The following is a 23776-nucleotide window of genomic DNA, read 5'->3' on the forward strand; positions in this document are numbered from 1 at the left end:
TGCATATCAGTTGTCAAAATTTCGCTTGGTAATATTGCACAAAATTCCGTAACCTCTCTACTTTTTAAGTGGATACTGGCCTTTAACCGCAAACATTGTAAGAAAATAAACAAGGAGGTGGGATGATTCGATTACAGCAAATGCACATGGCGCATGTTACCATAAAAATAGTATTTTCCATGAGCAAAGGGGTAGTTATTTTAAAAATAGAATATATTTATTCTGACCAATAGATATATGAGTTGAACTCGAATGAAGCATGGTATGCTGTACTATAATGTGGTAAAGTTGACTACATATTCTGTTGTTATCACAATTTTGACGCACAGTAATTTTGAGAACACTATTATTGTCGTATTTACTAAATACTTTTTTTCTGTGTAGATATAAAGTCTGGCGAAGACACTGACTGGTCACCAATGGAACTATCATTTGCGGGATCCAATCGAACATGACGCTTCAAATGGGCTTGAAGCAATGGAGAGTATTGAGATAGTGCTAATAAATATATTGGAAAATTATTCCAAAAATATAAAAAGCTACACTCTGGAAAAAATAAATGCCAAATAGGTTAAAAGTCATACTAACTGGCTATTCGCCTGGTTGACCCCGCCTTAGTTTAAGTTCGCACTATACCGCGTTAGTATAACTTGGATTTATGGTGAGTAATGTATAAGATGGATTTAATCAACATTAGTTTAACTTCATTTGGCTAGTATTTTAGCTGGATTCTGCATTGATCAGATGTTTTGTTTTATTCATAACATAATGGAAATACAAATACGATCGTAAATATAAGCTTTTATTTCGCATTTACATTATTTATAAAGACATATGGAAACTAAATCTTAACTAATAGTTACTACTCAGGCACAAAATACCGTTTGGGTACTCATTTAAGCTCGCTGGAAAGATCATGAAAGACAGCATTATCTGCCGCGTTGCGGTTTCATAGAATTTGGATCAATCCTGCCGCGGCATTTCGTAGTCCAACTGGAAATCGTTTATCCGATGATTGCTGCCTAGTTTTCGGAGGCGGCATTATCAATGCTCCGGCATTGCCTAAAAGGAAACATTTTGACCTTAGGTTCTTTGGAATTGGAACGCAAAAGAAAGCGTGGACTGATGTTATATTTGTTCTGCACAACTTACCTTTCGCGCAAGTGACGCGCTTGCAATCGCCATGCATTTTAAAATTTTAAAATAAGTTTCACTTCTGATTTTAATGAGCGTTTATTTTAGAAGTTGAAAATTGTCAACACCAAATATACTTGAGAAAATACTTCCTCGCAAATCTTTGATAGTTAATTTGTATACTGCGATAGTATACAATTTAAACTGAGCAATAAATAAATCTCATTAATACTAAAATAGTATACATTTTATCCTATAAATGATTTCATTAATTTCTTAGTGTACAAAGTCCAAATAAAAAGGTAAAGGAATTCGTTCTTGGATTTACTAGTTGAACAACATTCTATTTGATTTTTCGCGAATAAAATGTGGAAAAAGTGTTTTTGCTTTGTGGAAGCAACATATAAAAGCTAATAGTCGTGCGAGAGCTTGAACTTTTTCAAGAGCTGCGAAAATCTAACAAGAATTTTTCTGATTGGAAAATCTCACGCTTTTCACTCTGCCATACTTTATATCTAGTAACTTTAGGTAGCACTATAGTGCCATGCTATATAGCCATTCTCATGACCGGGTTATTTGCTGATTTTCGAACTGTCACTTTTAAGTTTAATTCTCCAAATTAGACAGACCCAGACCAGACCAGTGGGTTCTGGTTAAAGGAAAGTTTTTGCATTGGCAAATTCAACAGTCCTTTACTTTCTACTGAGAATCACTTATTCATTTTCTAAATTTTACCAACGATTTGTTGTGTGTATTATAGTTACAGCTTAGCAAATTGTAAATTGCAATTTTTTTTAAAAATATCCAGCTTTCCACGCTAGCCATAATGGCGGCTGCTATAAATAAATCTGACAGTAACTGCTTCCGACGCTCAGCCGACGCTGAACTGTAATCGACGCTAGTTGTATCTCAGCAACCATTTTCACATTGTTTATTGATTGTTATCGGAAAAAGCAAGACTCGGAAGAAATCGTTTTTTTTGTAATAAGCTTCTGATAATTTCAAACTTGTAATGCCACCAAAATAATACGCATTTTCGTTTTAGGTTGAAGCCATTTTCCCATACAACAGTTAACAGTTGTTAAGTAGAGTTTCACTGAATGAACAATGCAATTAATGTCAACCCGTTTTAGCATTTAAACCAGAGTAGTTCTGAGGGGGAATGGGTCACTGTTTCAACCAATTAGAATACTTGTAGATTGGATTGAATACATCTGAGGGCAAGAAGACTAAAATATAAGAGACCTTTTTGAACGATTTTGCTCAACGACCTCCAGACTACCGGTGAAAGCGATGACCCATTCTCACCCCTAGACCCATTGTCACCCCCAATGGCGATATGTTTATATTTAAAACAATGTATCCAATATACAAGCCTAGGAATGGAATTAAAAGTAGTTTATTTCAATAATCAAGTGAACTAAGTGGAAATTGCAGTACTGAGTAGAGACGAGAGTAGAAAGTTCTCATTTAAATTTAATTATGCTGCTTGGCGTGGACGACGTTTATTGAGTCTAAACTGTATTCCTCATATGCAACAGAACTCAAAATTTTGCCACTAAAATCCTAGCACATCAAATTTTACGCACATCTGCAATAAGCTGCTCATCAGATTTCTTCAAGATTGATTTTCATTTATTACTTGGTAATCCAGTGGAGCTAGGTGTACCTGTTCATCTGATTAAAGTCGAAATATCTCAAAACTGCTCGGGTCAGAATACTAAAATGCTGCACTGCTTGCAAATCTGAGTTTGGGATATTTATATACCTAAATACCCAAATTCAATTTCAACAGGGACGTCTTGAAATTGATAGGACAATTTCTCCAACCTAAAAAGAAAAGCGTATCAATTTGGGACTTGAAGAACTACTTTTCTAATTATCAGAAGCTTGTAACAAATTGTTTTCTCATAAATATTTTCTTCGAGACTTTCGTTTTCTGCTGTAGGTTTTCGGATAACAAAAAATATATAAACAATGTGAAAATCGTCGCTAAGATACGACTAGCGTCGATTACAGATCAGCGTCGGAAGCAGTTACTGTCAGATTTGTTTATAGAAGCCGCCATTATGGCTAGCGTGGAAAGCTGGAAATTCGTTATTTTTATTTTATTTTATTATTAGTATACTAAACCAATACGCCTAATACTCAGATGATGTTTGATGGTTGAGTAGACGTATATTTTTGCTTTGCACGTATATTTTTTACCGTTTTATACCGGACCGTTTTATCTGGGATTACTTGTTGACAGCGCAATAAAACCTTTGGTTCGATGCCCATGTAGCGCCTATTCAATGGTTCGTGCTCGTGGTGTTTTTAGGAAAAAACGGTAATGCTGTGTCGGTGTACCCCTGCGTTAAAATAACGCTACGTGGGCATCTACCTTTTTTCGGCAACTTACCGCCCTGAACAGAACCGAGAGAAAGTTATCGCCTCCTTGAAAATTATTAGGGTTCCCCCAAACACACGCGTCGCGACAGTCGCAACGCGATTCTATCGCTTGGCGACAGCGATTCTGTCGCCATTGGTATGGAAGCATAAACAAATATTGGCTGCAGTGACCCAACGATTGAATCGCGGCGATGAAATCGTTAAGGTCTGGGGGAGCCTATAAGTTGTCACGGTTTGCCGATGCCGGTGCACTTTCTTTTCCAGTCCCTGAACACAGTGAATGATGTTGAGCTTATCTTGTGATTAAATAAATAAAAGAGTTAACGTAAATGTTTACTCCCTATGATCATTGAAATCATAAGGGAACGTTTCGGACCGAAATAACAGAACAAGTAACGTCGATTGTTCTCGACGGGAAGATATGCTTTGGGGCATTTAAATCGAAAGAGTTTTTGTGTGTTTTTCGCGTAGTATGAGGTCTCGGCTTTTGTCACGGTGAAGTTTAGTCGATTTTTCGGTTGAAGTGTGACAATGGTGACGAATAAACAGACACGCAACTCAAAAATTTTTGCAAATACTAGGGAATTCAGATCCAATTGACACTGGAGTAAAACGAGATAAGTGAACGCATGAAACAGAATATCGTTGAGAAGGCATGCTGGAGACAAGGTGAATACAAACCTAATAAGAAGCCTGGCTGGAGGATTCTGGGTTCTGGTGTTAAGCAGCACGTCATTCGATTACAGTGAACGTTCGCTAATTGGGGTTTTTCTAGTTGGGGCGTTTTTTAGTTGGGGGTTCGCTAATTGGGGCGAAACCCAATTAAAAAGCAGCTAAACGTCAGAATCTGATGTCAAAAACGCGTTGACGTTTTGTTTCCGTGTTTGGCGGGATCAATTTTTTCTGGCGCGTAAAATTTTCCTTTGTTCAACGCAAAAAGTAAACAACATCGACGCTTGTCAAAACGCCCCAATTAGCGAACGGCATTCGCTAGTTGGGGTGAGGTCGTGCCCCAATTAGCGAACGATTACTGTAGTGAGAATTGAGAAAGCCGGCTATATCGAACCTTCATGTTTTCGAAACGATGTATTTATCCATGTACCGAAGGATTTGTGAAAAAAGCTCGATGTTAAAAACTGGGTGGGGATCTTCGTCGGATACGCTCATAATAAGTATCGTGTCTGGGATTGGATGAAAAATACGATCGCCACAGTACGAGATTTCGACATTGTGGAGATTTAGCGTTCGGTCCGGATTGGGGGCAAACCTTTTAATGTGAACTCCTTTTGTACATCAGTGTTGTAAGAGTTGATCTAAAACAAATAAAAATATTGCAGTCTAGGAAAATCAATATTCAATTAAATCAAATTGTATTCCTTGGCACTTGGCACTCAGTCCTTGACTATCCGCAAAGCATAGGAAAATAATAAACAACTAGCATGATAACCTTGACAACAGTAGAAAATAAAAACATTTCATTTTTATGTTGAAGCGTTGCTTTGTTTTACTGGGTACCGAAATATTAGTACATAGAACCAGAAAATGAGTACTAACTTGCTCTGACCCCAACATCTTGATTATTATATCTATGGGGATACTGTATTGCTACATTAGAGAAATATGTTGATGTATTGTATCCTCAGCGTTGATACAATCTGTGCAACCATCAAGAAACAATGTATCCTATTGTATACCGTATATTGTATGGTAATTCAATTGTTTACACTATTGAACCAATAGTACATTTTTATCCGGGATGCCAGATTGAAAACAACATATGGGTTGTTCACGCAAAAAAATGTTGCGGTCGAAACTACCATTCCGAGGGTTAATTTAAGAATACGCACCGACGATTTTCAGCAGACAACAAACCCGTTTGATTTTACCATGCGCGCAGTAAAAATCAACTGTGGTCCTGGTGGAATGTTGTTGCATGAACTGAATCAGTGGTGAATTTGTCCGAATGCGTGGTTAATTTAACTGAAAATTTGTGGTTGTTTTAAAAACATGGCGTAGTCTACAAAATAGTAACCGTTACCATGGATTTTTTTTCTGTGTTTGTTCCTGAGACGAGACCTGCAAAGACTCTTGTTTTGACACTTGTTCTTCTTTTCATCACAGTTGACCATCGAGTTTCTACTGTTTACTTGACTGTTTCACCTAAGCCCCAGGTGGACCCTTCTGAGCACAATAAAAGTGTATCTAATTCACGAAATAGTTAATTCATTTTCATAAGGATTTTTATACCGGGAACAAAACACAGGTTTATTACTGATTATTAACAAGCTAAACGGAAGGTTTGGAATACTCGTTAAAGTAAAAAGTCTTGGTAAAACAAAATGATGTGGAATATTTTATTTGGGATACCAATACTTTCACTCAAAAAGCTGCTGGTTGCACCTGACAGTTCGTGACAGCAGTTGACTGGCAGCAGCTGAAGTTACATTTTTCCTCTTTGCAGGTCTCGTCTCAGGTTTGTTCTACCCGTGCACTTTAAAACTCACTTTTGAATAGTTTATTTCTTTCGTGTACAAGGCCATCGAGTTTCAATCGTCCGATTAAAATTCGATGGGCATTCTGCGCCATCTTTTGTTTGGCATTTTGACAAGAAAAGTGCGTGAAAAAAACTTTCGTGGTGCGAGACATTTTCGGATCGCGAGTGTTTTCCTGATGAAATTTTCTCTAATTTCGATGCGTTTATAGACATTGCGATCCGTTTTACTGACTTATCGCGCGCGGAAATGTTTTAATCATCCAAATACATCGGCGCGTGTGGAAACGTTCAGTGACGGTGGTAAAATAAAGTCTAGGTTTGGATCCGGCACTTTGTGTTTTAAATTTCAGTAAGCCAAGAAATTGGGCGGAAGTTTGAAAATGTCGGATGAAAACAGTACCGGTGCCAGTGAACTGACAAAAGAAGACTCCCCGGAGCCAAACGAATTGGATTCGTCAGATACCAAAGGCGATGACACTGTGCCTAATGATCAAGGAGAAGGAACAAGTGAAGAGAATGTCGATGAGAAGGCATTGGATAAAGAAGAAGTGAAATCAACACAAGATCTTCCGGAAGAGCATTCTGAGGAGGACAAATTAATGGAAGTGCCAGGTAACAATGATCTTCCTAAAGTTAAAAATGAAATGGTAGACGATTTTTACGACAAATTGAGCGTCAGTAGTCCTGAACCAGGCGAACTACCCGATGATGATGACGGGATGCGGATTCGTTCCAAGGAGATCAAACCGGAACCACATAATGATAGTGGCACCGAAGATAAATGTACAACTCCAGATATAGATGCTTCCTTGAAAATCAAAACCGAAAGCGACAAAACCGACAAAATCAAAAGAGAATCCCATTCGTTGGAAAACAGCTGGGAGGAAGACTCCAAAAACCCAGAAGCTGTCACAGGAAGCCCCGAATACTATTCTGATATAGGTGAAGATGTGCCGTCGCCTCCGAAGACGCCTGAGCCAAAACCGGTGGACAAATTCGAGCTCGAACCACCAGCCAAAAAGCTGGCGAGTATTTTCGAGAAAAAAGTGAAGAAAGAAGACGGAGGTAGTTCCGATGGAATATTACAAGAAAAGTTGAAGCAATATTTCGGACACAGTGAATTTAAGAGTACACTGCAGAAGGAAGCAATTCAAACAATAATTACAAGTAAGTAGAGCGCATGCATCACGATTCATCACTGAAAAGAGCATTGCGTTGCGTATAACTGATTTATCAGTATATTTTATAATTTTATGCTATTTTTATTGATAAACGTTTTTGAATTAAATATTTTGAGAACACAGAACTCAAATTATTATGCGTAATATGGGAAATAATCCCGCTAAAGATTCAAAGATTTTATTTTCCCTATCTGTGGATTCCAAATGGTTTATTTATTTTTCAATGTGCTTTATTTGAAAGTCGATATCCCGCTTTAAATTTTTTCAAACAATATTTCAACACCTTCTTTTTTCTAGGAACACGGGATGTTTACGTATCGATGCCAACGGGTTCAGGAAAATCATTATGTTTTCAACTTCCCGGTGTAATGCAGGACAACCGAGTCACAATAGTTTTCTCGCCGCTACTGGCTCTGATCAAAGATCAGCTCGATACGTTGGCTAAGTTGAAAATTCCAGCGGATTCAATCAATTCCAAAATGAGCAACAAGGACCGTGATCGCGTACTCAACGATCTGAAAAGTATTCGCACCGACATACGATTTCTATATATCACGCCAGAGCAGGCCAACACGTCTACCTTCAAAGAGCTCATGAAGATGTTGGTCAAACACAAAAAAGTAGCGTATGTCGTCGTCGATGAGGCACATTGCGTCAGCGAATGGGGCCACGACTTTCGCCCTGACTATCTCAAGCTGGGCCACCTACGATCAGAGTATCCGTCGATTCCATGGATTGCATTGACTGCAACCGCTTCCAAGAAGGTTGTCGAAGACATTTTCAAAAACTTGAGGCTCAAAGAGCCAATAGCAAAGTTTAAAACTTCTTGCTTCCGGAAGAATCTCTTCTACGATGTTGTGTTCAAGAACTCAATTCAGGATGATTACATCCATTTGCGGGATTACATCGAGAGCATCTTGGACAAAGACGATAAGGATGTCAAACCGGTAAGTAAATTATTTATTTTTTGCTAACTGGCGCGAGGAGGTAGCAAGGGCGGGCATAGAAAGATGTTTATTTTGACAATGCTTTGTATCAGGTGAGATGTTGAAGATTTACTCGCAACCAACCTACCTGGATACCTGGTTGGCTACAGCATCGTTACGCCTATGCCTGGCGTATTGTAGAGCTCTTTAATCGTCGGTTTTGGGCGATGTTCCTCCAGTTTCTCCGAACGTTCAGGGTCCCCAGGTTCGATTCCACCGCGTGCAGCCAGCGTGTTCGTGGCCTTCCACGAAGTCGCCGGCCCCTATCTGGTTCTCTGTTGAATATTGTTTTTGCTATTCTTTCTTCCGACATTCTCACTAAGTGACCAGTCCACTGACTGCCGTATTTTATACGATTCACAATATTTTCTTCTTTGTATACTTGATACAGCTTATGATTCATGCGTCTGCGCCACACACTATTTTCTAGTTTCCCTTCGAGTATTGTAACGTTAATGCTTCATGTCCATAAAGGGCCACTGGTAGAATAAGAGTTTTTTATAGAGTAAATTTCGTTTTCGTCTGCATGCTGCGGGACCTAAGCTGGTTACGTAATCCGTAAATAACTCTATTCGCAGCAGCAATACGTCTTTTCACCTCACGGGAAACTTCATTGTTACATGTCACAAGCGTTCCACTAGGTCTTCCTCTATCTCTACCTGCCACCATGTACTTTGTCTTGGTAGAATTAATGGGTAAGCCTATCATCGTCGTCTCCCTCTTCAGTGGGACAAAAGCCTTCACTACTGCCCTGCGATCGATTCCAATAAGGTTGATGTCGTCCACAAATCCCAGGAGCATATGCGACCGTGTGATGATAGTGCCGTTCCTCTGCACGCCAGATCTCCTAATAGCGCCCTCGAGTGCAATGTTGCACAATAATTCGAAAGTGCATCACCCTGCTTCAATCCGTCTAAGGTCACAAACTAGGTTGACCCTTCATCTGCAATCCGAATACTTGATTTCGAGCCATCCAGCGTTGCACGTATCAGTCTAATCAGTTTCGCCGGAAAACCATGTTCTGACATTATCTGCCACAGCTCATTTCATTCATTTATTTAGTCTACATCTAAACAGATAACACTGAATCAACAATTTGACGCCACAATACACGGTTCGAGGCCGCATCTCTCCATCCTCGAATACGCCCCACGCTCGCCAAGTCGTTTTGCACCTGGTCTGCCCATCTCGCTCGCTGCGCTCCACGCCGTCTCGTACCTGCCAGATCGAAAGCGAACACCATCTTTGCAGGGTTGTTGTCCGTCATTCTTGCAACATGTCCTGCCCATCGTACCCTTCCGGCTTTAGCTACCTTCTGGATACTGGGTTCGCCGTAGAGTTAGGCGAGCTCGTGGTTCATTCTTCGCCGCCACACACCGTCTTCTTGCACACCGCCCAAGATGGTCCTAAGCACCCGTCTCTCGAATACTCCGAGTGCTTGCAAGTCCTCCTCGAGCATTGTCCATGTTTCATGTCTGCAGAGGACAACCGGTCTTGTACATGACACATTTGGTGCGGTGGCGAATCTTTTTTGACCGCAGTTTCTTCTGGAGCCCGTAGTAGGCCCGACTTCCACAGATGTTGCGCCTTCGTATTTCACGACTAACATTGTTATCAGCCGTTAGCAAGGATCCGAGGTAGACGAATTCCACCCCGTCTATCGTAACTGCTTCCCAGGCGAGCCCGGTTCCGCCCACAAGCATGTACTTTGTCTTTGACGAATTCACTACCAGTCCAACTTTTGTTGCTTCACGTTTCAGGCGGGTGTACAGTTCTGCCACCTTTGCAAATGTTCGGCCGACAATGTCCATGTCATCCGCGAAACAAATAAATTGACTGGATTTGTTGAAAATCGTACCCCGGCTGTTACACCCGGCTCTCCGCATGACACCTTCTAGCGCAATGTTGAACAACAGGCACGAAAGTCCATCATTTTGTCTTAGTCCCCGGCGCGATTCGAACGAACTGGAGTGTTCGCCCGAAATCTTCACACAGTTTTGCACACCATCCACCGTTGCTTTGATCAGTCTGGTAAGCTTCCCAGGGAACAACCACAGCTTCCCAGGGAACACCTCAAGCGGTCTCAGTCTGTTAAACAGGATACGCGACAGGATTTTGTACGCCGAGTTCAAAAGGGTGATCCCTCTGTAATTGGCACAATATACAATTGGCACTGACTCTTTCCTAAGAATTGGGCATATGAGGCCATCTAACCAGCCGGAAAGCAGTTCTTCATTCTCCAATATTTTCTGGATAATGTGGTGGATTGAGAAGATTGAGAAGCTCGCCCGGGATCTCGTCCTTCCCAGTACCTTTACTGTTTTTCAGCTCGTTTCGAGACTTCTTAACCTCGTCCAGCGTTGGTGGTTCCACAGTTTGACTGTCGCCGACTATGTCCATCCTGCTTCTTAATACACCTTCATTTTCACCGTTCAACAAATCTTCGAAGTGCTCCTTCCACTTGGCTGCCACCATAGTCTTGTCTGTTGGCAAATTCCCCTCTCGGCCATTGCACATGGCGGGCACTGGCGCAGTCTTATGCCGCGCGCCATTGACAGTTGCGTAAAACCTCCGCATATCGATTCTATCCATGTTCTTCTGCGCTTCAGCTATCACACTCTCTTCGTGTTGCCTTTTTTTCCTGCGGTGGATTCGTTTCTCTTCTGCCCTTGCTACACTGTACCGCTCTCTGTTGGAACGGGTACGAGCCACTAGCATTCGACTCCTAGCAACATTTTTCTCGTCCGACACCCGCTGGTACTCCTCATCAAACCAACCATTTCATTTCAGCTTCGTGGATATTTTCCGACAATCTGTTGACGTCGCCAGATCCGGTGGCATCTCCTATCCGCTCGTCCAGCTTCTGGTTCTTCAGATCAGCAACTCCTTCAACTGACAAGCGTTGGATATTGAAACGCATCGTTCTGTTGTTTCGTGAATTCGTGACGCTGGAAAGTCGCGCCTGAATTTTTGGAACTACAGGGTAGTGATCCGATTCAATGTTCGGACCTCTGAAAGACTTTACATCTATGACATCCGAGAAATATCGTCCGTCGATCAGCACGTGGTCTATCTGTGAGAAAGTGTCTCCACTCGGATGTTGCCAGGTGTTTTTTGCAGACATTCTTACGTGCGAAGTAGGTACTGCTTATTGCCATCCCTCTAGCAGCAGCAAAGGTTACAAGTCGCAGACCATTATCGTTGGTAGCGGAATGAAGGCTTTCCGTACCAATGACAGGGAAACAGAAAATTTCTCTTCCGATCTGCGCATTTGCATCCCCGATGACAATCTTTATATCGTGTGTTGGGCACTCTCCGTAGGCCTTATCAAGGCTCACATAGAACTCATTCTTCAAGTCATCAGGCTTATCGTTCGTTGGGGCATAAATGCTGATCAGGAAGAATTTGCTCTTCATTCTTAACACGCAAATGCGGTCACTTATCGGCTCCCACCGGATAAAACGCTTCATCTGCTTCCTGATCACCATGAAGCCAACTCCTCGTTCTGCTAATAAAACAAACTAGTTAAAAAATACATTTTATTACAATCATTATTTTTTTTCTTTCAGAGCAAAAAGGCATGCGGTATTATCTATTGCCGCACACGTGAAACGACGGAACGGGTAGCTAACAGCCTTACGAAGCTTGGCCTCAAAACTGCGGCTTACCATGCGGGTTTAAAACAATCTGAACGCGTTGCCGTACAGGAAGACTGGATGGACGGTAAATATGCCGCCATTTCAGCCACAATCAGTTTCGGAATGGGTGTGGATAAAGGTTCCGTCCGATTTGTTATTCACTGGGACATTCCACAGAGTGTGGCTTCGTACTATCAGGAGTCCGGGCGAGCGGGTCGCGATGGGAAGAAATCTTTCTGTCGCGTGTATCACTGTCGAGATCAGTGCAAATCGATCGACTTCCTTCTGCAGCAAGATCTGCAGAAAACTAAAGGCTCATCAAAGGAGGAAAAGGCTAAACTGGCTGTGAAGAATTTTGAAAAAATCGTCCAATACTGCGAATCGGCAAACTGTCGACATAGACTATTTTCGGATTTTTTTGGCGATGACCCACCCGATTGCGACAACATGTGCGATGTTTGTAGTAACCCGAAAAAGGTTGAAAAAGCCATCGAAACGTTCCAAAAATTATCGGTTTCTGGAAAACTGAAAACTATAATCGGGTACGATGACGACTGTTCGGATTTATATGAAGGTGGTCGCAAGGGCTTCGAGGAAGCTTATATGGCCGAGGAAGGAGAAGGCGATGAAGGGTTACGTGAGCAACGCGCCAAACGGGAATCGGAATTATTAATTCAAAAGCAATTTGCTCTAAGAAAAGCTTCTGCCGCTAAGGAATTAGAAATGCACAAATCCGCATCTATCAGTCGGGTTAAATTCGCACTGCAAACTACAGTTAAGGTCAACGGACTGACGATTGCTTCCCGCGAAAGCAACTTGACCATGTTGGCTGATCTACTTAAAACGAATGTCGAAGCATGTAAAGACACTGATCCGCCGGAGCATGAGCTGGTGTACAAAGACTTTGAAGATATTGCAATGGAGATGGAATATGAAGCATTTACCACCAACACTGTTGCGAGCCTGTACAGGAGATCCATAGTGAAACATGTAAGTACGTCAGATAATAAAAATTTGCGCTTTGATGTTGCATGAAGAAGAATAAGCAGCAAGATGGTAATCGAAAAAAAAAACTCCACGGGAAAGCATATGAAGAAGTTTTTAAAACTCTTCTCAATATTTTTAAAAGGAATTTAATTAATAGATGATTGTATGTCATACCCCAGAAACCCATTGCCCAGAAAGTGATTCTCCAGAAATTAATTCCCCTGGAGCACTACTCCCCAGAAAACCATTCCCCAGAAAGACATTCCCCAGAATGCCCCCATCCCCCGTAAGACATTCCCCAGAATGCACCATTTCCTAGATTAGACTAAATACCACAAAAAAAAGTTCGTATTAATACTAAATATGAACGGGGCTACCTTAAATGGCATAATGTCATTTGGAATAATACCGTTTGGAATAAGTCCGTTTGGCATTCCTGAAAAATGTGATTTTTTAAAGTTTTTTTTCAAATGCGTACTTTGAATGAAGGAATGATCTACTCATTAGATTTCTTCCAACCAAATGCGTGCATGCTTTCTCGTTATAATTAGAAATCGTGTGCTTTAAAAGATGGAATCATCAGCTCATTTGTCTTATTCCGTTCGTATGCGTAGAAAAGAAATCATATACGTTTCGACTTTCGCGATCTTTTGAAAAATTTATCATCTAGTCTTCTGCATTCTTTCGAAAAAAGGCATACTTTTGAAGGAGTGATTTACTCTTTTGCCGGGCAAATGCATACTTTTACAGGAGTCATCTATTCTTTTGCCTTTTTAGGGCAAATGCATACTTTTAAAGAAGGAGCCATCATCCCGGGCAAATGCATACTTTTAAAAAAGGAATCATCCACTCTTTTGCCTTATTTCGGGCAAATGTGTACTTTTAAAGAAGGAGTCATCTACTTTTTTGTCTTATTCTAGGTAAATACATACTTCTAAAAATGGAATTCATATAATCTTACGACCTATTGCATTTGATACTCTTTTCAACGATTATGCCAAATGGCCTCGAGGTACCCAACAATTTATGAAAAATGGCCTTAAGACCTTTAAGTCGTTATGCCAAATGGCATTATACCTAACGGCATTATGGCATATTGGCTTCCTCCAATATGAACAATGAACATAATGAATTATATTGCCGGCGTAGCACTTTGAATTCGGAAGTCGGGATTTCCGAACCGAACTTTCTTCCGAAGTTTTATCTGTCAAACTAATTGATTGGTTGTTTAGCGCATCTTTAGGGGAATCCAGCGCACTACTTCCGAAGTTGGGAATGTTGCCTGTATTTGAAGAAAAATCCAACTTCGGTATAAAAAGTTTTCTAACTTTGTTCCGGATAGACAATATGTTCCTTCTTATTATATGGCAGCATATGTTGTTTTGCCTAATTCCGGGCAAATGCGTGCTTCAATATAAGTATTTTTGAATAGAAATATAGTATCTAGTATTTTTAATTTATATAAATGACAGTGAAAGACATAGTTTTTTAGACTGGTACCTTTTTTTGGAAAACGGGTCATTCTGGGTTTTTGGTTTCTAGGGAATGGGTCATTCGGGTTTTTTTTTCTGGGGAATGGGTCATTCTGGGGATTTCTTTTCGGTGAAATGGTGCATTCTGAGGAATATAATTCTGGAGAATTGGTCGTTCTGGGAAATACCATTCTGGGGAACTGATTCTGGGGATTGGTCTTCTGCGCATTGCCCTACAACCAAAACGATAAGAAGTACGGGGTTGGACTTTCCTTATAAGTGTAATATCACAAAATATAAATTCATATAAAAAAAAATCTGTTTATTATACAGAAGAAGAAAAGTCCAACCCCGTACTGTTTATCGTTTCAAATTAAATTGCGTTTAGAATGTTTGAGAAGAGTTTAAAAGTTTCTTCGTATGCTTTCCCGTTGCGATTTTTCGATTATCATCTTTCTGCTTCTTCTTCTTCTTCATGCAACATCAAAGCACCAACTGAAATAGTTTATTATAGAATAATAATATATGCTATACACGGTAAACAGACTATACTCTTTTGGCAATATAAAGCATTTAGCTTATATGTCAAAATAAGCATAATTTTTACTCATTTTATACTAGTAAAAAATGTGTAATTTTTACTCCGCATATAGAAGGATAATGAGTACTTTTTACCCCTACAGTCCTTTGTATGGATTTGATTTTGAAAATTGGAGTTTTCTCAACTTAGATTATTTTTATTAGAAAACAAAGGACAGTCATAAATTAAAATCCATATTTATTTCCAAAAATTCATTATTACTTCGTTGTTACTTAGCCTTCGATTCGGCAACTAAACCTTTTTTCTGCTTTCTTGGGAGCCCACGGCAGCTTTTAGTAACAGTGGCATCTTGACTTCTCTCCGTTGGGGTAGGCCGCTGACCTGCTCTGACACGTCGCAGATCGCGGTGGTAGCGGTTATTGTTGACGATATTCTAGAGTCTAGAATATCGTCTAGATGATATTCTAGAGTCTAGCGTTACCTTATTATTTATTTTATTTATTCAGACTAAGGCCGAAGTGGCCTGTGCGGTATATAAGAGTCTTCTCCATTCGGCTCGGTCCATGGCTACACGTCGCCAACCACGCAGTCTACGGAGGGTCCGCAAGTCATCTTCCACCTGATCGATCCACCTTGCCCGCTGCGCACCTCGCCTTCTTGTGCCCGTCGGATCGTTGTCGAGAACCATTTTCACCGGGTTACTGTCCGACATTCTGGCTACGTGCCCGGCCCATCGCAGTCGTCCGATTTTCGCGGTGTGAACGATGGATGGTTCTCCCAACAGCTGATGCAATTCGTGGTTCATTCGCCTCCTCCACGTACCGTCCGCCATCTGCACCCCACCATAGATGGTACGCAGCACTTTCCTTTCGAAAACTCAAGTGCGCGTTGGTCCTCCACGAGCATCGTCCAGGTCTCGTGTCCGTAGAGGACTACCGGTCTAATTAGCGTTTTGTAGATTGTCAGTTTGGTACGGCGGCGAACTCTATTCGATCGGAGCGTCTTGCGGAGTCAAAGTACGTACGATTTCCAGCCACTATGCGTCTCCGAATTTCTCTGCTGGTGTCATTTTCGGCAGTCACCAGTGAGCCCAAGTACACAAATTCTTCTACCACCTCGATTTCGTCACCACCGATGCAAACTCGCGGTGGGTGGCTCACATTGTCTTCTCTTGAACCTCTTCCTATCATGTACTTCGTCTTCGACGTGTTGATGACTAGTCCGATCCGCTTAGCTTCCCTCTTCAGTCTGATGTAGGCTTCCTCCATCTTCTCAAAGTTACGTGCCATAATATCTATGTCGTCGGCGAAGCCAAATAGCTGGACGGACTTATTGAAAATTGTACCACTCGTGTTAATCCCTGCTCTTCGTATTACACCTTCCAAAGCGATGTTGAATAGCAAACACGAAAGACCATCACCTTGCCGTAACCCTCTGCGGGTTTCGAAGGGACTCGAGAATGCCCCTGAAACTCGAACTACGCACATCACCCGATCCATCGTCGCTTTGATCAACCGTGTCAGTTTATCCGGAAAACCATGTTCGTGCATTAGCTGCCATAGCTGGTCCCGATCGATTGTATCATATGCGGCTTTGAAGTCGATGAATAGATGATGTGTGGGCACGTTGTATTCGCGGCATTTCTGCAGTACTTGGCGAATGGCAAACACCTGGTCCGTGGTGGAGCGTTCGCCCATAAAACCCGCCTGGTACTGCCCCACGAACTCCCTTGCAGTTGGTGCTAGTCGACGGCATAAAATTTGGGAGAGTACCTTGTAGGCGGCGTTCAGCAATGTGATTGCGCGGTAGTTGCTACAATCCAGCTTATCGCCCTTTTTGTAGATGGGACACACGACACCTTCCATCCACTCCTGCGGCAAAACTTCCTCCTCCCAAATCTTGGTAATGACCCAGTTCAGCGCTCTAGCCAGTGCCTCACCACCGTGTTTAAATAGCTCTCCTGGTAGTTGGTCAACCCCAGGGGCTTTGTTGTTCTTGAGCCGGCCAATCTCCTCCTGGATTTCCTGGAGATCCGGAGCCGGTAGAATTAAGTCCTGCGCGCGTTCTCCCAGGTCCATCACCATACCGCCATCTTCGTCTGCCACATCGCCATTCAGGTGTTCTTCGTAGTGCTGCCGCCACCTTTGGATCACCTCACGCTCGTTCGTAAGAAGGTTTCCGTTTAAGTCCTTACACATATCGGGCTGTGGCACGTGGCCCTTACGTGAACGGTTTAACTTCTCATAGAACTTTCGTGTGTTATTAGCGCGGTACAGTTGCTCCGTTTCTTCACGGTCTCGATCTTCCTGCTGGCGCTTTTTCCTCCGGAAAATCGAGTTTTGTCTGTTCCGCGCCTGTTTATATCGTGCCTCGTTCGCCCTCGTGTGGTGTTGCAGCAATCTCGCCCATGCTGCATTCTTCTCTTCCACTAACTGCTCACATTCGCCGTCATACCAGTCGTTTCTCTGATCCGGGGGCACCGTGCCAAGTGCAGCGGTTGCGGTGCTACCAATGGCGGATCGAATATCTCTCCAGCCATCTTCAAGAGATGCTGCGCCTAGCTGCTCTTCCGTTGGAAGTGCCACTTCCAGCTGCTGCGCGTATTCTTGGGCTAGTCTACCGTCTTGTAGCCGCCCAATGTTAAGCCGCGGCGTCCGACTTCGACGCGTGTTGTACACCGTCGAGAGTTTTGAGTGCAGGCATACTGCAACGAGGTAGTGGTCGGATTCAATATTCGCACTGCGGTAAGTGCGGACGTTCGTGATGTCGGAGAAGAATTTACCGTCGATTAGAACGTGGTCGATTTGGTTTTCCGTTTCTTGGTTAGGTGATCTCCATGTGGCCTTGTGGATATTTTGCGGGGAAAGAAGGTGCTTCGGACTACCATTCCGCGGGAGGCTGCGAAGTTTATGCATCGTTGGCCGTTGTCATTCGATACGGTGTGCAGACTATCCGGTCCGATGACCGGTCTATACATTCCTCCCTTCCTACCTGTGCGTTCATGTCACCGATGACGATTTTAACGTCCCGCAGTGGGCATCCATCGTATATCTGCTCCAGCTGTGCGTAGAACGCTTCTTTCTCGTCGTCGGGTCTCCCTTCGTGTGGGCAGTGCACGTTGATGATGCTATAGTTGAAGAAACGGCCTTTAATCCTCAGCTTGCACATCCTTGCGTTGATTGGCTGCCACCCAATCACGCGTTGGCGCATCTTACCCAGCACTATGAAGCCGGCTCCCAGCTCGTTGGTGGTGCCACAGCTTTGGTAGAAGGTAGCCGCTCGATGCCCGCTTTTCCACACTTTCTGTCCTGTCCAGCAAATCTCCTGCAGCGCCACGACGTCGAAGTTGCGGGGATGTAATTCATCGTAGATCATCCTGTCGCAACCTGCGAAACCTAGCGACTTGCAATTCCATGTTCCAAGCTTCCAATCGTGATCCTGTATTCGTCGCCTAGGTCTTTGCCGATTATATCGAGTCGCATTATCTCTTATATTGTTCGTAATGATTGGTTTTCTAGGCGGCTTATTGGGCCTGCGCAAACCTCCTGTCTCGTCGGAGGGCCGTCGTGTCAGGGCTGTTTAGCGTCCCACCTAACACCAGGACTTGGGCTTGTGCGCTTTGAGCGGCACACGGTCGCTTTGGTGGAGCCTACTTGCGGATACATGCAGCTTTTTATAGAGGTTTAACAGGGCCCATAGACATAGTCCCTGCTGCCCTGGCGTTACCTTAACTAGAATATTAAACGGATTATGTTTTGAATTTCAAACGGATTCTGTTTAGAATCTCGACAGAAATTTGCTCAGAATCTTGGGTGGATGTTTCTTAGAATCTTGAGCGGATGCTGCTTAGAAGCCCATATGGGATTTTTCTCAGAACCCTTCGTTATTTGCTACAACAAGACAATAAACGTCAACCATTAAAAAACAGGTTATCGACATATGATCATTTGGAAATATTTTCTGCCAACTGAGCTTAGAAGATGCTGGAAAAAGGGTACTAAAGACTGAAAGTCAGCTAGGGTATCTGTTCCATTTTTAATAACATGCTCCTATATCAATAACATTCGCAAAACAGGCAATTTAATCTCAATTTGTGTTACATTTTGTTGTTATCCGTCGTGCTCACCGCTGAAAAAAAAATCACAAAAAAAATTAAACAATTTGCGCACCATTTCTTTGTTTTCGAATGGTTTTGATTTGGGTACATGGTATGAATTCAAGGAGCAGTTCACCTATATGCAATATGAACTTAAAAACAAATGTAAGACGAGCCCGGTGGTCTAGTGGCTACCGCTTCTGCCTTATAATCAGGAAGCCGTGGGTTGAATTCCAGGCTCGTCCATTTCCTACCTTGTATTTTTTTCTTAGTTCTTTCTGTGTTTCACGTTCTACCAAAACAACGATTCCAACTGTTATAACCTTTCACACAATCCCAAAACCTCCCGTGGCCCCTATGAGCGGTCGTAGAGTTCTCTTCATCTTTCTTAAGGTGATTATACAATGAAGCCATGCGGTGAATTTTAAATTCACCACACGGTTTTCTACTACTATTATCAAAAGTTCAAATCTAGCGTAAACATTTTTGTACAATCGAAATAATTTATTGGCTTTTTTCGGTGATAATTATACTACTCAAAGCGAAAGGGAGTAGATGAAAGTAATGAAGATACAGATTCGATTGACACCGCATGCGAAATGAAAAACTGAAGATTAGCAGGCCATAGAAACTGCAATCATTGTTGAATTCATTTTCACATCCGCTGCTGCGTCAATCGAATCTGTATCTTCATTACTTTCATCTACTCCCTTGATCACCGAAAAAGCCAATAAATTAATTTCGATAAAGTGATCAAAGCTTTCCTAATTATAGAATCCAATTGGCAAAAAATTGATGAAATACAGTTCGAATAAGATCCAATTTGGGCGAAGTATGAGCTTGCCAGAGTTATGCGTGAAGAGATTTAGCATGCTCTTGTATGAATCTCTGAAAATATGTCACGAATCAATAGAACTGTTTACGCTTGCCGAACAGCACATTAGCAGGTTGAAATCGCTGTTATTTTGCCTGTCTTGGTACAGTTTTCACCACGCCGTTCCTGGGTAGACGTTAGGCAGAATAACAGCGATTTCAACAATGATTGTTCTCATATACAGCCCTCTGCTAATCTTCCGTTTCTATTCATTTCACAATTGCCGCTCGGTTGCGTTGTCAATCGAATCTGTATCTTCATTACTTACTCCTTTCGCTTTGAGTAGTATAATTATCACCGAAAAAAGCCAATAAATTATTTCGATAAAGTCACGCGGTGATCAAAGCTTTCCTAATTATTTTTGTACAATGCTGAAATTAAAGTCGAGTGTTTAGCATAAGTAAGCAAAAGATCTACGGATGTTTCATCTCCATGGACATTGTAGTTCTCTCAATTCGTGCTCTTGAAAAATCACTAGAAAAAGCACGTGGTTTCCAAGATGGCCTATCTGTGGCTTTCTTGTATAACCATCTTAAGTAGGTGTCCAACTAACCATCCTTCCCCTTCCTAAGCATTCGCAAGGACGTGGCCAGGGCAGATCTCGACTATTGGAGAGTGCATTGCTTCTATCTAACGGATGAAAGCGGAGCGTGAGTATTTAGAATGTCTGGCGACTATACACATTCTTCATCAGCATTTATTGTACTGATCAAGTGAGGTTGTGTGTGCTATTTGCCAGTCGGTCGTCAAGCTCAGATCCGGCCGCATTGCGTAAGCAAAAGCACGCAAATCAGGTTCAGTTCAATCAAAGTTATTTGCCTATATTCCGGGTATTAAACCAGCCGACTTGGACATTATTTTCAATATTTTGAAAACTCATATGTTAATATGTACATTATGTAGAAGATGTTGATTTGAAAAATGTATCCACCCTGAAAAAAATGTCCATAACGCGAATAAATTCAATATCTCGGTTCGGGACTGGCGGATTGCGCTGAATTTTTTTTGCCGCAAATCGTAGAGCTTTCTGGGGAATCGTGCAAATGTGGTTAAGTTCACCGCACGAAGCCGCAAGACCTCGTTTTGCCCTAATGCCCTTATGAGCAATATTTTAGCCTTTTTAGTCGCGTGGTGGACAAAAATAACTCCACTCGGTTCCCTGGAACATTCCAGATCAGACATGAAGGGGGAAGGAAGAATACTGGAGCTTGGCAGAAGGAAGGTCGTGCGATATGTGCCACCACAAATATTGCCCTCCGCTCGCTTTCAAATCGACTTCTATAAAAAACATTCTTCATGCCTGCCGTATCCTAACGGAACTATCAATTCTATACTTTCGCCTATAATTCTATCATGAATATGTACGTCTAAGTTTGGAAGATGATATTAGTATTTCCATATCATTGTAAATCGTTTAACTTCACGTACAAGTAATACACTCAAATCATTAATTAGCAACAGATGTCGTTAGTGTTTGAACGACGATGAATTTGATGAGTGAATTTTCAATGTGTTATGTCTGTTTGTCTGTGTTTATATGGCCGTTTCTTTCATTGCGTTTCCCTTTTAAGTATTTTTCTCTTTTCTTTTACGCATTATTATATGTTATTTCCAAAAGACATCACACTTAAAATAAATCGCCGAATTCGGTAAAATTTTACCGAAATCTCAACAGCAGAACTGTTCGGTAAATAATTTTACTGATTTTCGGTGATTTTGACAGTTCAACAATGGAAAAAATTACAGAAAATCTGTAAAATAATTACCGAACAGTTCTGCTGTTGAGATTTCGGTAAAATTTACCGAATACTGCGAAATGAGTTAAGTGTGATATACATTATTGTCAATATGATAATTAGATGTGTGAACTTTGTCATCAAGATACACTATATCATAGGGGGGAAGCAGGGACTTTGTCCAAAGGCTTGACGACCCCTCCCCATGGCCACTGCGAGTTAGACCGGGACCATCGTCCCTAACCCCTAATCCCAAGGCGTTAAGCGACCCGTGCCGAGGGGATGCATAGCCAGGGGGGTGAAATAATGAGCTAGGCCTTTAACGGAGCCTGTGGGGTAAATGGGCACCCTCCACAGTAATTGTCCCTTACCGCGTCATGCTGGGCTCTGGCGTGGTGGACCTCTTTTCCCGAGGAACTCGTGGGACCAAAATGAAAAACCAAGGCAATTCTTCAACTAGTGGTAGTAGTGTAGGCGACAACCCCTTCGCAAGAGGTGGGTTGTTCAGGTCTCCGCCTAGGAGGCCAGAAGCAATAGTCGGCAGCTCAGTGCGCAGCGCCAGCGTGGGTCACTTAACCTTCATCTCGGCTAAAAAAAACGCCGGTAGAGGTTATTGACGGCCTATGGCTTGTGGAGGCGATGAACCGCAAACACGATGGGCTTTCGACCTTCGAGGTGGCGACGGAACAGCTAGACGCCATCATCGACTTTGCGTCATCGAAGCATAATATTAGTAAGGACCTCAAGAGGAGCTTGCTGAAACTTCGAAAGTCGATGTTGGACGTCAAGCTGGAGAGGACGGTGGGTTCGGCCAAGTCTAAACCCGTAAAATCCGTGGAGTCGAGGTCTACCCAGACTGAGGCCCAAGGATTCGCGGACTCGGGCAAGGTCGAATCGACCGAGGGCGTGCCAGCGAAGACGATGGTGCCAAAGTCTACCCAGACTGAGGCTCAAGTATTCGCGGGCACATCGGGGGTGACTGCTCCAACGGAGCAGAGGAAACCGAAGACGTCAAGGGCCGAAAAGAAGGCCTAGGCGAATGAGGGTAGCAAGAAGTCTATAGGGTAGGCGCCAATCGCTCCAGGTGCGATGCCCTAGTCATCAAGACGGACGAGGCTAGGTACTCGGACGTCTTGAAGGCGATGAGGAGTGACGTCAAACTCGGTGAACTCGGCGCCGACGCGACGTACGTCGAATAAGACGTACCCGGATGGGCGAGATGATCCTCGAGCTGAAGTGGGGCGTCTTGCAAAAGGGCGCCGCCTACAAGAAGTTGGCGGAGAAAGTCCTGGGCGAGACGGCCAAGGTGAGGGCACTCACGACGGAGGTGAATCTAAGGGTTAAAGACCTGGACGAGATCACCGAAGTCGAAGAGCTCGTCACGGCACTGCGGCGACAGTGTGAAGTGGAGACGTCCACCGCAGCCGTTCGGCTACGGAAAGGTCCGGCATGAACACAGGTAGCATTGATTCGGCTATCTACAGCAGACGCCTCCAAGGTAGTCAAGTTAGGGAGCGTCAAGGTGGGATGGTCGGTGTGCCCTGTCTTGATATCAGAAAAATATCTAACTCAGTTCCTGTTTTGTTTTAATTTATTTGAGATATCAAAATAAAAATATCCAAATTAGTTTGGCTTTTGGTGTTGAATTATTTCATTTCATTATTAATCAGTCTTATTCGATAACTGATAATAGAAAATAGTTTTATCTCGATTTCTGCTTATCACGTAATAAATAAGCTTCTTGTAGCTCGAAGCCACTTTGATGGCTGCAGAATGATCGTCGTGCAGGAGATACCTACCTTTGTTCAAGTAGTCGATCTGCAAATTATAAAAAAGTAACATGCGCACGAAACTTTGGAGCATTTTGGAATTCTTTTTTATTTCCTTATGACAGTGCAAATGGTATGATCCTAAAATATAGAACAGGGAACAATCACTCAGTTGTACAAATATACAAAAAATATATTATGAACGAACAGGTTTTGTCATTTTAGGCAATAATACCAGAATCATCAATAGTTATAAATTGGCATTCGCGGATTTGGTACCTAAAAAAAGCGGTAAAGTTAAAATATGACGAACGATTAAAATTTACAATTTTTGCCTCCATAAAAACAGGTGAGCTGAATATTTCAAAATTAGAATTTAGTTATCATGACAGACTTCAAATTAATCATGTACCATATAGAACAAATTAATCTTGTAAACTCTTAGGGTATGACGACTCATACATCAGAATAAATGAT

At 42.4% G+C, this 23776-nt stretch overlaps 1 protein-coding gene across 1 annotated transcript in view; it reads left to right on the forward strand.

Annotated features, from left to right (window-relative positions):
• The first annotated feature begins 6130 nt into the window (after positions 1 to 6130).
• LOC134203709 (uncharacterized) overlaps positions 6131 to 23776 on the forward strand; it is a 47453-nt gene continuing 29807 nt past the window's right edge. Inside the window, 3 exon segments of the mRNA XM_062678570.1 lie at positions 6131 to 7186; positions 7498 to 8147; positions 11756 to 12814. Of these exon segments, the coding sequence (XP_062534554.1) occupies positions 6400 to 7186; positions 7498 to 8147; positions 11756 to 12814 (2496 nt within the window). The 5' untranslated portion in view covers positions 6131 to 6399.

The sequence above is a fragment of the Armigeres subalbatus genome, unplaced genomic scaffold, assembly GCF_024139115.2.
Source record: "Armigeres subalbatus isolate Guangzhou_Male unplaced genomic scaffold, GZ_Asu_2 Contig207, whole genome shotgun sequence".
In the NCBI taxonomy this organism is placed as follows: domain Eukaryota; kingdom Metazoa; phylum Arthropoda; class Insecta; order Diptera; family Culicidae; genus Armigeres; species Armigeres subalbatus.